At 37.0% G+C, this 14,977-nt stretch overlaps 1 protein-coding gene across 6 annotated transcripts in view; it reads left to right on the forward strand.

Annotated features, from left to right (window-relative positions):
- Nucleotides 1-14,977, forward strand: part of CBL (Cbl proto-oncogene) — a 120,336-nt gene that overhangs the window by 69,439 nt on the left and 35,920 nt on the right. For 3 of the 6 annotated variants that reach the window (XM_053924887.2, XM_053924889.1, XM_045204080.2), the window contains 2 exons: nt 8,651-8,797; nt 11,785-11,941. The exons of 1 other annotated variant lie outside the window; for it this stretch is intronic. In XM_053924887.2, coding sequence (XP_053780862.1) covers nt 8,651-8,797; nt 11,785-11,941 — 304 coding nt within the window. The remainder of the gene's footprint in view (nt 1-8,650; nt 8,798-11,784; nt 11,942-14,977) is intronic. 2 more of the 6 variants (XM_045204081.2, XM_053924888.1) reach the window with 2 other exon arrangements.

The following is a 14,977-nucleotide window of genomic DNA, read 5'->3' on the forward strand; positions in this document are numbered from 1 at the left end:
GGTGTTTTTTTCTACTCTGTCCGCCAGCTTGCCAATCCGGTCCTCCGCTTCATCAAGCCTGCTTTTGATTCCTTCTACTGTGTTCTTCAGTTCAGAAATTGTATTCTTCATTTCCTTTTGGCCTTTGTTGATAGTTTCTATTTCCTTTTTCATGTTGATATAGTTTGCAGTGAGTTCATTGTAGTTTCCCTGTAGTTTTTGGTAATTCTGCGTGAGCTCAATTAAGCTTCCTCATAACCAATTCCTTGAACTCAGAATCTGATATTTGACTTGCCTCTTTTTCATTTATCATTGTTTCTGAGACTTCCCCCTTTCCTTTCATTTGGGGATTGTTTCTTTGTCTTCCCATTGTTTGTGAGATTCTTCCTGTTAGCCTCTGCGTCTTAAGTTGCTCTGTTCTGACCCCCTGAGTTTTTGGTGTGAACTTCTGTGGTAGAATACCTGTGAGATTTTGTGTACAGTTTCCTTGATCTCCTGATCTTACTGATCTTGGACTGTGGTTTCTGTTGGCTGTGTGTATGTCTTTGGTTTTTGGTTCTTGTTGGGTCTTTCTTTGGTGGGTCTTTCCCACCAGCTGGTTATCTGAGGGTCAGTCTGTCCCCCACCTCTTGTCTTCTGTTGTGCAGGTGTGGGCAGGTTTTGTTGGAGCTGGTTCTTCCGTGTTTACAAGGTTTTGAGGCTTTTCTCTTGCTCTTGTTCAGTTGTTTGTTCTCACTATGTAGTTGTATCTCCAGATAGGTCCTGGGTTGAGTTAGTGTGACTTCCACTCCCTCCTTCACCTTCTTCTGTTGTTATCTGTTGTTGATATCTGTGTTGGTGGGTTTCCTCTTCCAGGAGGAATCCTGGTGTTCCCAGCTTCTACCCACTCTTTTTTTTATGGTAGGCTTTCTGTGGGCTATGGGTGTGTGTGCAGAGCCTTCCTTGATTCTCACTCTCCGTGGTTCCTGTGGTCTCAGTTACCTCCGAGATGAGGTGCAGACACTCCCATTAGCTGGGCACACTCTCGGTTGCTGGACACCCTGCCCCGGGTGGTGCCTGTAGTCTCAGCTCCCTCCGAAATGAGGTGCCCACAGTCCCCCGACAGGTGGTGGGGGGGATAGGAGACTGGAGCTGTTGCTGCAGGGGAATTCCCCAAAGTGCCCCAGAGGGTCTTTTTCTTTTTGGGAAAAATCCTTCTGCTCTAACCTGTGGCTCCCTCCTTACAAGGAAGGGCCTGACCTCTGACACAGCCCTCCTCTCCAGGTCCGCGGGGGGCTGTCTGGGTCAGGATCACAGGCAGCCTAACTTTCAACTCTCTTGGGCAAGCGCCTGCGGTCTCCCTGGGTTTTCCACTTCGTCCTTATCCCCCTCCCTGCGACTTTAGGCAACCTGGTCTCTCACAGTGTTTCTCAGGCCTTGTTTGGCAGCGGAGGGGGCGGTTAACGGGGTCTCTCCCAGGAGTCCTGTGGCAGGCCCCGCCCGGGCAGGCCTGGGGCTGCAGCCGCCCTGGTCTCCGAGTTGGTCCCAGGGAACTTTTTGTCTTGAAGCAGTCCCCTTACCTTCTGTTTTCTCAGTGTTCTGTGTATTCTTTGGTCTCCTATCTTCATAAACGCTGGGCTGCTTTTTGCTGTTCACTCTATTTCTCAGTAGAGTGGGTAGGTGTTTTACCCAGGTGCAGAGGTAGTTGACTCCGCTCCCACCTATCTCGCCGCCATCTTCTCTCTCTAGTATCAAGTATACTTAATATATATTTAATAAAAAGAGGTATTGATTCTTTTAGGTATATTGGCTTAGAATTCCTTTTGTAAAGGTGATGATGGTTTTTGTCTTAAAGCAGTTTAAGCTTTAAAGAGTTAAATAGTACTTCATTGACTTCCTTTGGAGCTTTGTTGAAAGAAGTTCCTGTTGTGTCTATTTTTAAAGCTCATTACTGTGAGCAGAGGATGCTGCTATTGAGTTACAAATGTCATCTCAGTATGTTCTCACTCAGCATTCTTTGGATGACACTAGTGTTTGTCTATAAGGTTTTTAGTTTAATGAATAGGAAAAGCAGCACAGTTAATCACTGAAATGGTAACAGTAATTGAAATACTTAAAAGTACTGATCACTTCGCCTTTCAGCAGTATAATTAATTTATCATATATATGAGTTTTTCAGCCCACAACATGACTGATTAGCAAAGAATGGGTTATATTGTGACCTCATTTTAGGAATATTTTACAACTCCAAAATGTCATCTATAATGTTGTATAGTTTGTTAATCATTGTATTAAAAATGTTAATCATTTGAAAATTTTCTCCCTGGGCAGTACAGGATCATTAGGTCTACAAATATTAAAATAGACTTCATTCTCAAATTTTTGGGTTTTCCCCCCAATGTTTTACTATGAAATTTTTCAGTCATACAGAAAAGTTGAAAGAACTTTACAATTGTATACCTATCACTTAGATTCTATAGATTTTAGTTAGATTTTAACTAAATTGTTTCTAAAAGGAAAGTTCTGCTCTTTTTAAAAATCAAACATGTTTTTGATTCTCTGAACTATTTTAACAAGGCAATATATTGAAGTGGCTGAGATTTTTGATGTTTTTGAGATTTTTGATGTCTTCAGAAATTATAAAATTCTTTGAGTAAAATAATTAACATATTCTGGGATTTAGCCAATCCCAATGTCAGAGTAGATAACAATGTTTTAGTTTATCAGATTAGATTAATTTTCAGGCTCTATATACAGTTCATACAACTAACTGTTTATTTAAATTCCATAATATTATAATTCTTTGCAGGCAGGAATAAAAATGTGCTTTTAAAAATTATTAGTACTTGGTAAAATTTCTAGCCCTCAGTCGTATAAGGATAGGCACTAGCTGTCTTTCTTTTGTGTCTTCTTCAACCCTCTTACGAAATTAAACTAACAGTTAAGATTTCTTTTCCAATTTCAAATTGGTGGTATAGCATAAATTTATATATATTTATACATAGGAAGAGATCTTTAAGAGTAACCAACTCTATTTTCCTTATATTACTTCTGTGGCAGGAGACTCCCAGAGAGGGTAAATAACTGTCCGAGGACACAAGTTAATAGATCAGGAAATACATTTTAGATCTCTAGTCCTCTTGACTACTATCATATGTATATATTTTCTGGTACTCCTTTGTAGAAGGAATTAAAAAGCATGCTTGTCAATCATATAATTTATCTCTGTCAAAATGGAGTTAAAAAAAATAACCCTAAGTGAGAATATCTTTATGAATAGCTTGGACTAATGTATTATAGGTCATTATTTTTTTTCCTAGAAGACCTCAGTCTCTTAATACTCATTTCTTCTCAAAACTGTTACTGTACTTCTCAGGGATTCTCATGAAAACAACAAAAAAAGAGTGATACTACTGTCAATACTTGTGTTAAAAATGAATAAATACACTTTAATATTAAGAATTAACTTATCTCTTCATACTGTGTTCTTTTTATCATTTCCTCTTTCTCTGCAAAGTACTCTATGACCAAGAGTTACAAGATAGCTTGTTTTTCAGTATTTCGTATAGTAGTAAGTACATGGATTGGCATCATTTGAGTTTTCAGTTTATCTGTTATTCTTATAAAGGGTACTTTCCAAAACTTTCTTGCTTGATATATATAAATGGTGATTGTGATTCCTATCAATTGATACTTATTTTTCTAGTTCTGAAGCTAAAACTGGAGTTATATAATTGCTTATTTAATTTGTAATATATTTATGTGTTGGTGACATGTGTTAGTCCCTTATTAGCTGAAGTTAAGTCAGAAAAATGTATGCCATTACTTTAGGCCTAAGATATATTGACTTTTAGAGTAGGACCTTTTAGAGGTTAGGGGAAAAGAACTGACCCCATTCTTGAACTTAAAAAAAATTGACACTAACATACAGAATCAGCATTTGATCATGGGGAAGTTGTGAGAGAAGAGAAGAGAAAGATGGAAGCTATAGAGTAGAATTTGCAGTTGCTTAGATGTAGGTAGATGGTTAGAGTTAAAGGTAGTAAAAATGACCTCCCTCAAATACTGAGTTAACGAAAAACTTGTACTATGTCCTACTGGAAATTAGGAAAGAAGTATTTTCTCTTCAGGGCATTTATGAAACATTTAACAGTTGTGTTCCTTTGTGGAACTTTGGAGAATTGTTAGAACATATTGTATGAAATGAAGTAACTGCTGAGAGAATTTTGAAAAGCATTGATTACCCTGTAATAAGCCCAAATATCCATTATGCCTTATTGTTCTAAGTGTATATTTTAGACTGCTGATTAAACTCTGAACTATCCACTGTAGCCACTGAACCATAAGTAAGCCTAAGGCCTTAAAATGTTATTGAACAGAATTTCAGCTCAGCAGTTACAAAATGCTCTGACCAATGGGCTTTTATAGATTCTTTATGTTTTTCTAAGAAAAGTGATGCTTATGATGCATATCTCTGTTGGTTTTAAGAAATGTAAGCTGGCTTTTGGAGGGGATGCATTCTGGAGTAAGAAAGTGTCTTCAATTGATTTTTATTAACTATTTTAGTCAGCACTTTGAAGAGCTCTTGGGTACCTGGTGCCATTATATCCTGTGGTCAGTAGTAACTTTCCCTTTTTTGTGGCTTACTTCACAAATTAAGAAACCTTTCTGTCTATTGTATATATGTATTTTATCTCTGGTCCAGCAGAGTGCTGGATACCTAGTAGGTTCTCATTGGATAACTATTTGAAGAGTCAAAGATGTTGATAAGGGCTAAGCATTCCAAGACTCACTTTCTGTCTTTTTACCTAAGACTTGCCTTAAAAAAAAAATCAACACTTAGAGAAGTTCCTAAGACCACCCTCTAAAACGGCACCCCTCCATGACTTGCTCTCACACCCTACCTTGTTTTTCTTCAAAGCACTTTTTCCCCACCACCTGATATTCTCCCATGGGGATTTAAATGGAGTAATAACAGGAACCATTGTTTTGTTGATTGTCGTATCCATCCCTAGCACCTAATAGGCATTCAGATGTTTTCTGGTATAATGAAGGCTGGAAATTATGCCAGATGCCCAAGGGATATAAACAAATATAAATAACTACAAATAAACAAATAGATCCAAAATGGACTCAGCTCTGTGTACACATATAACTATAGTATAGGATGGATTCAGATGACTAAGATAACCTTAGTGAAAATGCTGGGGATATTTTATAGATTTATTACTTCTAGCTGACCTCTTAAGAGATGACATTTAAGCTGGGTCTTATTTCTGACTAGGGATACAGATAAGCAGAAGCTCAGAGGTAGGAAAGTGAATATGTGTAGTAGTACATATAAGAAAAGGTAAGGTATTCAATTTTTCTGCAATATACTAGTAGATAACTAAGAAATTAGTTAGAAAGGTAGGTTAGATCCAGGTCAGTGGAAAGTCTTAAAATCGAAGCTGAATTTCGGTTTTGTCCCATTGGCGTGGTGGAAGTTGTTTCTTCCCCGTCCTTAAAAGGCAGTTATATGTGGTATGGTTGGACATCCATAGCAAGAGATTGAAGTTTGTAGGAATTGGTAGGTAAAGGTGGCAAGGAGTGTATGTTAGAATAATAATGTGATTCAGGTAGGATTGACAACAAATGGTCAGCAAATGGACAAATAAATCAGATACAGAGAATAAGGAAAATGGAAGAAGTCAAAATGGGTCCAAGGTTTTGAACTTATGGAAAGTAAGGTGCTGTTGTCATTAAATATAGAAATATAGAACATGAAGGAAGAGTAGATTTGAAAAGGAAGATTAATTTTGAATATGTTGCTTTGAGGTGGCTAGCATTTGAATGGAGAAGTGCAGTAGGCAGATGGAAAGCTACCAAGGCCTAAGATTTGGGAATTGTTTGCAAAGTAGTTTTTAAAGACTTGAGATTGCAAAGGAAGGGTCAGAGGGTAATGGAAAAAGAGGAAAATAGCAAATTCTTGGGAAATAGCTCTATTAAGAGAATAGGAAGAAAAGCCAACAGAAGAACAAAAGCAAGTAGAACCAAGGGAGGGGCAATATTGGAGAAACCAAGGAAAGATGTTTTAAGGAAGAAGTAACATTCAAACCTGTTTCTTCCAGAAAGAGCTCTGTTGTAATTTGAGAGTGGTGATATGCATTTTTTCTGTCATATCATACATTATTCTGATGAACTTACTGTTTAGCATAGTTTTTTACATGTAGTAGGTTCTGACAGTTGAGAGTATCTTAAGGGATTCATGGACTCTCGCCTGCCTATCTTTTAAGAATTAACATTTGGCAGAATGTTATATTAATATTGAGGCTCAGTGCACTGTGCATGTAGTCTGGTGTCCTGCTGGAATAGTAAGTAAAGTCTTTGGGAATAATTTGTACTTTGAAGATTTACTACCAAATTATCTGATTCAGAATTCCTCTGTGATAATTCTTGATCTTTTTTTTTTTGAAATAGTAAAAGTCCTAATCAGCAATAATTGAAGGATCTCAAAGTGCAAGGAGGAAAACAGTGGAATTTAGGCATTACATAAGTGCTTGTATTTGAGCTATTTAGCATATAAATTAGTTTAAGACTATCTTCAAGGAATATCAACACTTATCATTTTTATAGGTGCTTTCAGAAAACAAATAGGAAGCTAGAAAGAAAATAACTTGCAACAAGTACAGGAAGACAAATATCAAAAAACTGAAGTTGATTTGTTGGCATTCTCAATTGAAAGATTTCAGCAGCATTTTGCAGAAAAGTCAGGTTAGAGAGAATTGGTTACTTTGGTGCAGCATTTTATCCAGGAAAGACAAAGGTGGGACTGATGGTGACTCTCCAGTATAGCATAAAAAAAAGAAAAATCTATACCAAAAATAATTTTTTCAGTCAATCAAATTTGATCATGAATTTACTTGATATTTTATAGTCTACTTGTATGGCGAGAGTAGGCTTTTGAGTACACAAATACTAATTATTGAGGCAAGGGAAAATAAGCAAGTGTAATCAGTAGCTATTTTGGTGTATAATAATATCTAAAGCATTGATATCTTGTTTTGTTTGACAGTATCATTAAAGACAAAGATAATCTCCTTAAAAGGCTTACCTAAAAGTAGAGAGATTATCTGGTATGTTAAACTGATACTGTGTGGCATCTTTATAATCACACCCATTAAATAGAGGTTATTAGAATAAAGTTAACTAATTGTTAAAGTAGAGTAGTAGCACATGCACTTATGTAGAAATTTTTACATAGTTTGGATATTAACATTTCATTTTTGGAAAGGAGCAGGAATTGTTTTTGTAAAATCTGATTCAGTGAAAATATTTGTGAGGTCTGGATATTTAAATAATCCTTTTTATTGATAGTTTTAATTTGTATGAGTTACACAGTATTTTTATTATCCAGAATAGCTTAAGCAAAGCGGGAAATAATATTTTGCTTTTCTAACATTTCTTTTCTCTTTGAGCTGAATGGTTACAGCAGTGTACAAGTTCTTATACTTAATTTGTTGAATACTCTTATATGTCATCCCCCAAAAGTAAATTTTTACTTCATGCTCAGAGTTATTGGGTCTGATTAATTTAAGATTCAAAGCCTTAAAATGTATTACTGTCAAAACTTTTTGCTTATTTACTATGCAGCATCTATTTGAATGGAGGGAATAGGAAATGACCTAGTGGATTCAGCAGCCTTTATGCCATTATACTTACATCTTTCTTATAATATTAGGGCAAAAACAATTTCTAAAGCCCTCCTTTGAACAAAGATAAGAATATCATAGAGTATAGCTGAGCCTTGAAAAATGTAGGTGTTAGAGGTACCTAGGATCCCTCCCCGCCCCAGTCAAAAATCCACATATGACTTTGCCCCAAGACTGAACTACTAACAGCCTACTGTTGAAAGCCTTACTGATAACATACGCAGTTGATGAACACAAGCCCTGACCAGGTAGCTCAGTTGGTTAGTGTGTCATCCTTATGTGCCAAGGTTGCAGGTTTGATCCCCAATCAGGGCACATAAAAGAATCAACCAATGAATACATAAATAAGTGGAACAGGAAATCAATGTTTCTCTCTCCTCTCCTTTCCTTTCCTCTCTCTTTCTAAAATCGATAAATATTTTTTAAAACCATTTGATTAACACAGGTTTTATGTTATATGCATTTATTCTGTATTCTTAAAGAAAGCTAGAGAAAAGAAAATGTTAAAATCATGAGGAAGAGAAAATACATTTATTGTCCTATATGTATTTATTGAAAAAAGTCCGCATATATGTGAACACACACAGTTTAAACCCATGTTGTTCAAGGGTAAACTGTATTAATACTGTCAACAGCACATTCCTTCCCTACATTTATGTATCTTTGATAGTAATAGGCCTGAAAGTATATTTGAAGATGATTTAAAAAAAATCCTCACCCAAAGATATGATATGTTTTCATTGATTTTAGAGAGGGGAGAAAGGAGAGAAGAGAAACATCGATTGATGGCCTCCCATATGCACCCCAACCAGGGATTGAACCTACAACTTCTTGGTGTATGGGATGATGCTCCAACCAACTGAGCATCCAGGCAGGGCCAAAGAGAGTTTCTATAAATGTATTTTAATGTTCATATATTATATACCTGGTGAATCGAGTACACTGAAGACAAAAATAATTTTATGTATTTATTTAATTATTGCACTTATGATTATTTGTAGGCGAAACCTAACCAAATTGTCCCTGATCTTCAGCCACATGCTGGCAGAACTAAAAGGAATCTTTCCAAGTGGACTCTTTCAAGGAGACACATTTCGAATTACTAAAGCAGATGCTGCAGAATTTTGGAGGAAAGCTTTTGGGGAAAAGTAAGTTCTCAAAATAATGAATTTGAATTATGAAGAACTAAAGCTTATATTGTAAGTTTGTTTTTTTAAAGATTTTATTTATTTATTTTTAGAGAGAGGGGAAGGGAGGGAGAAAGAGAGAGAAACATCAATGTGTGGTTGCTTCTCATATGCCCCCAGTAGGGACATACTGCACCCATCTGCACAAAATTTTGCACCTAAGTATTGCGAACTGATTGATAGGCAGGTAGATGGCTGGCAGATGATCCAGTGGAATTTAGATTTAGAGGGATTTTTTTAACATACATATCGAGTACTTAATAGTTGTTAAGAATTGTTCTAGGAACTGAGGGTTCTGTAGGAAGCAAAATAGAAGTGTTAGGCAGTAACAAATAAACAAAAATGCATAAAGCTTATTCCAGTCTTAGTAGTTGTCATGAAGTAAATGTACAGGGAGGTGTCACCGGGAAGGGCTGGGGAGCAGGGAGTTATTCTAGATCAGCTCTGAAGAGATAAAACTTCAGCAGAGACTGGACTGCTAAGATTGAGTCAGGGTGAACATGATCCAGGGTGAACATGCCAAGGTGAACAACCCAGGCATGAGAATTGAACTGGCGACTCTCTGGTTCGCAGGCCAGCACTCAATCTACTGAGCCACACCAGCCAGGGATGAGTTTAGTTTTTTATTAATGAAATTTAAAACATGGGAAAATATAGAGTAAAATAATGACTGTTTATAAATATTATTCAGATTTGATAAACATAAACTCCTTTTTTGCCTTTTTCTTTTTTTAAAGAAATAAGCCTGCCCTAGCTGGTGTGGCTCAGTTGATTGAGTACCAGCCTCAATTTTGGTGTGAACCAAAGGGTTGCCGGTTTGATTCCCAGTCAGGGTACACGCCTGGGTTGTGGATGAGGTCCCCAGTAGGGGGAGCATGAGAAGCAACCACACGTGCATGTTTCCCGCTCTTTCTCCCTCCCCACCCCTCTCTCTAAAAATAAATAAATAAAATCTTTTTTTAAAAAATGAAATAAGCCTTTGCATATTCAGCTGAAACCTGTGCTCTTTGAACAGTCTTCTCTTCCTCTCCCTATCCACTATACTTTTAATTGACATTCACATTTCAAATTATTTGCTATTGCAAGCAGTGCTACAGTGAACAAAACTGTTATTTGCCTTCATATGCAAGAGTTTCTCCTTATTCACATGCCTAGGAGAGGAATTGCTGAGTCAGGGGGTTTCGCATTCTGCTTTGCCAAATTGCTTTCCAAAGTGGTTGTACTAGTTTATGTTCCTATAAGTAGAATACATGAGTTCCAGTAGCTTTTCAATTTGGCTAACACTGGTAATAGGAATTGATACCATATTTTGCTTTATATTCCTAATGAGGTGGGAGATGGTACATCTTTCCACATTTAGGACTAGTCAGCATTCTTCTTCTGACTTGCCTATTGTTATTCCTGACTTTTCCATTTTGCTATTGAATTGTTTTTTTCATGTCGTAAGGTACTAATTCTTTGTTACATTACAAATATATTCTCCTAGTCTATGGCTTGTCTTTTCACTTTGTTATGTTGTCTTTTGAAATACAGAAGTTGTAAATTCTATAGACAGTTTCATGAGTCAAGCTTATGTTTTTATGCATATTAATATAAATGTTCTTACATATCTGAAAATTTTAAAATATCACTTAAGGATATATTCATTGATATTAGAGAAGGGGGGTGGGGGAGAGAGAAAGAGAGAGAGAGAGAAATTAATTAGTACATCCCATACATGCCCTGACTGGGGATTGAACCCACAATCTTAGGTATATGTCCTGACAGGGGATCGAATCTGCAACATTTTGGTGCACCGGACAACATTCCAACTAACTGAGCCACCTGCAGAGCTTTATCTGAAATTTTTTTTATATTTTTATTTTTAAAGATTTTATTTATTTATTTTTAGAGAGAGGGGAAGGCAGGGAAAAAGAGAGGGAGAGAAACATCGATGTATGAGAGACACCATCCATCGGTTGCCTCCCCCGTGCCCCCAACTGGGGACCCAGCCCACAAACCAGGCATGTGCCCTGACTAGGAATTGAACTGGCAATCTTTTGGTTCATATGCTGGCACTCAATCCACTTAGCCACACTGCCAGGGCATCTGTATCTGAAATTTTGAATCATAGAGATGAAAAAGATAGAAAACAATATAATTTTTCAGTTGAATATGTAGATCCTAACATGTCTCTTTAAATGCCACCTTTATTTTTTTTTAATTAGGTTTACATATAAAATAGAATAATTGGGAATTTGGAAAACCTAGTTGAAGAGGAGGTGAATAAGTTTAACTTTGTTCCTTTAACTTAACAACATTAGAAAAGAGTTCAAAACACTACTTGATTTTCAGGCAAGGGACTACATTAGCTTTTCAAAGGCTTTATTTGTTTTGAAGATCTTACGAAAGAGAAATCCCATAATATCTCTTGCTAGCCTTATCTGGGGTTTAATCAGTCTTATGTTCAGTAATTTCTCCCTCACCTGCATCATAACTCTCTTCTTCCTATACCTTAAGCCTATTTCCTCTTGTCTAGTCCTTGATGGTGCGGGTTCCCCAAAGAACTCATAATGTTTTATGTGGTTCTAAAAAATTAGTTTATACATAGGCTTTCAGTTAGTAAAGGACTGGCCCATAGATCACATTTATTGTAGAAAAAGAGTACTCTCATCTCTCTTTCTATGCTTCTCTATTAGAACAAGTGTCTGAAGAAAGATGAGATTAATTTGTGATATTCTGCCAGAGAACAGTGGAAAAAGACTTCTCTATTAATTTACTCACCAGGAAGTTAAGAAATACATCATTTACTTCCTTTCTGTTCTCAATCCAAAATATAGCTCAGCTTCTTTGAGAGCATTGAAATTGATATTGAGAGCTTCATGTGGCTGTCTTTTCCTTGATTATAGCAATGCCCAGAATTACCTGTTTCTCACTCTGTGCCTTCTTACCCACCCACCTCATCCCAGGACAGTAGTCCCTTGGAAGAGCTTCCGACAGGCCCTTCATGAAGTGCATCCGATCAGTTCTGGGCTGGAGGCCATGGCCCTGAAATCCACAATTGATCTGACCTGCAATGATTATATTTCAGTTTTCGAATTTGACATCTTTACACGACTCTTTCAGGTAGGATACTAAAAAGTTGGTTAAAGTAGTTATTGCTGCTTTTCTGGAGAGGAAGCTTTAAAAATTAACATTTGGGATTTTTCCTATCATAAGATTGTTTTAACTGTAGAAACTATAAGCAGAAAAAGAGTAGAACTACCTTGTATTTCATATTTCTACATAGATATAGATATGTATATGCACATACAGTATTTTGAGTAAAAATAATACCTATTCAATTTGCTTTTACCCCTTCACATTTATAATCTTTCTTTGTTATTAAATATTCTTCTGCATCACTTTAATGGCTGTAGAATGTCATACAGTCATTCTGTATGCCCAGAAAATGGGCATACAGTCACAGGCTACATAACAACAGGGATTTTTTTCTGAGAAATGCATTGTTTGCTTGTTTCATTTTCGTGCAAACATTATAGAGTGTACTTACACAAACCTAGATGGTACAGCCTATATACATCTAGGCAATATGGTAGTCTGTTGCTCCTATGTTACAGACCTTTATGGCATGTTATTGTACTGAATACACTGGGTAGCTGTAACACAATAGTTAAAGTGTTTGTGTGTCTAAACATAGAAAAGGTACAGGGAAAATAAAGTATAAAAGATAAAAAATGGTATACCTATATGGGGCAATTACCGTGAATGGAGCTTGCAGGACTGGAAGTTGCTCTGGTGAGTCATTGAATGAATGAGTGGTGAATGAACATAAAGGCCTAGGACATTGCTGTATACTTCTGTAGACTATAAACACTGTACACTTAGGCTACATTAAATTTATAAAATAGTATGAGACTAAATCAAGTACAAAAGAAAATGGTACATTCAAGATCATATGGTAAACACAAGATATATGAGGCTGTTGCTGGCATGAGAAGGCATACTGTTTTACAGCAAACGTTTTTTATAAGTAAAAAGAGTATACTTTAGCAATAAAAAGTATTGTGTAGTAAATATGTAAACCACTAATATAGTCATTTATTATCACTAGCAAGTATTACGTACAGTTATAATTGTGTGTGTATACTCTTACGTCACTGGCAGCGCAGTAGATTTGTTTACACCAGCATCACTACAGACACATAACACATTGCACTACAATGTTATGGTGGCTATGACTTTAGTTGGTGATAGGGGTTTTTTTTAGCTCCATTATAATCTTAACGGGACCACCATGGTATATGACGTCAGTTCTGTCATTGGACAATTAACGTATGTTTCCAACTTTTCTTCTATTATATTGAAATTTTCAACTTCCAGTCAAGATGGAGGCGTAGGTAAACACGGCTTGCCTCCTTGCGCAACCTCAGCAAAAATTACAATAAACTACAAAAGAGCTGTCACACAGAATTGTCAGACAATTGAGCTGTATGGAAGTCCAACAGCCAAGGAATTAAAGAAGTCATACTCATCAAGATTTGCTAGGAGAGGTGCAGACATGAAGACGCAGAGACATGGAACGGGCAGTCCCATATCCACATGTGGCGGATAAAAATTGGGAGGAATACGTTGGGAGTGAGGGATCCCAGACCTACACCAGACCACCCAACCTAAGGTTCCAGTGCCAGGAAGATAAGTCCCCATAACTTCTGGCTGTAAAAACCAGTGGGTATTGGGATGGAGAAAGAAATGGCGGATTCTCAGGTGTTTCATCTTAAAGGGCCTTCAACAGACTTGGAACTTACACAGACTCATTTCCTCTGGACACCAGCACCAGGACAGCAGCTGAAAGGGCACCAGCGGCTTATGGGGAGAAACTGAAGTGTCTGTTATCAGAGCAAGTGCTAGGGGACAGCTTCCCCTCAGACAAAACTCCAGAGGCCAGCCAGCAGCCATTATCCCTTTTCTGAGCCCTCCCCACACAGAGCCATACAGCAGTGAAACCATATCTGAGACTCTATCAACCTGGTTGACACGGGTTGTCCCACAGGTTGTCCCACCCTGGCAAATACCTAAGGCTGTACCCAATCTAACTTACGGATGCACTCTTCTACAATAGACCATGCTACCAAGACAGGGAGTCAAAGCAGCTCTATCTAATACATAGAAACAAACACAGGGAGGCTGCCAAAATGAAGAGACAAAGAAATATGGCCCAAATGAAAGAACAGAACAAAACTCTAGAAAAAGAACTAAACAAAATGGAGATAAGCAATCTATCAGATGCAGAGTTCAAAACACTAATTATGAGGATGCACAGGAACTCATTGGGTACTTCAACAGCTTAAAAAAGACCCAGGCAGAAATGAAGGTTACACTAAGTGAAATAAAGAAAAATTTACAGGGAATCAACAGTGGAGTGGATGAAACTGAGAATCAAATCAATGATTTGGAACATAAAGAAGAAAAAAACATTCAAACAGAATGGCAAGAAGAAAAAAGAAAAGAATCCAAAAAATGAGGATAGGATAAGCAGCCTCTGGAAGAACTTCAAGCGATCCAACATTTGCATCATAGGGGTGCCAGAAGGAGAAGAGAAAGAGCAAGAAATTGGAAATGTATCTGAAAAAATAACGACAGAAAACGTTGCTATTTGGTAAAGGAAATAGACATACAACTCCAGGAAGCACAGAGAGTCCCAAACAAGATGGACGCAAAGAGGACCACACCAAGACACATCATAATTAAAATGCCCAAGGTTAAAGATAAAGAGAGAATCTTCAAAGCAGCAAGAGAAAAGCAGAGAGCTACCTACAAAGGAGTTCCCATAAGACTGTCAGCTGACTTCTCAAAAGAGCCTTTGCAAGCTAGAAGGGACTGCCAAGAAGTATTCAAAGTGATGAAAAGCAAGGACCTACAACCTAGATTAGTCTATCCAGAAAAGCTATCACTTAGAATGGAAGAGTAGATAGATAAAGTGCATCCCAGACCAGGTAAAGCAAAGGAGTTCATCATCACCAAGCCCTTATTACATGAAATGTTAAAGGGATTTATTTAAGAAGAATAAGAAGATCAAAACTATGAATATTAAAATGGCAATAAATTCACAGCTATCAACAATTGAATAAACTAAAACAAACTAAACAAAAAAGAAACTAA

This window comes from Desmodus rotundus, chromosome 5 (genome assembly GCF_022682495.2).
Source record: "Desmodus rotundus isolate HL8 chromosome 5, HLdesRot8A.1, whole genome shotgun sequence".
NCBI classification, from domain to species: Eukaryota; Metazoa; Chordata; class Mammalia; order Chiroptera; family Phyllostomidae; genus Desmodus; species Desmodus rotundus.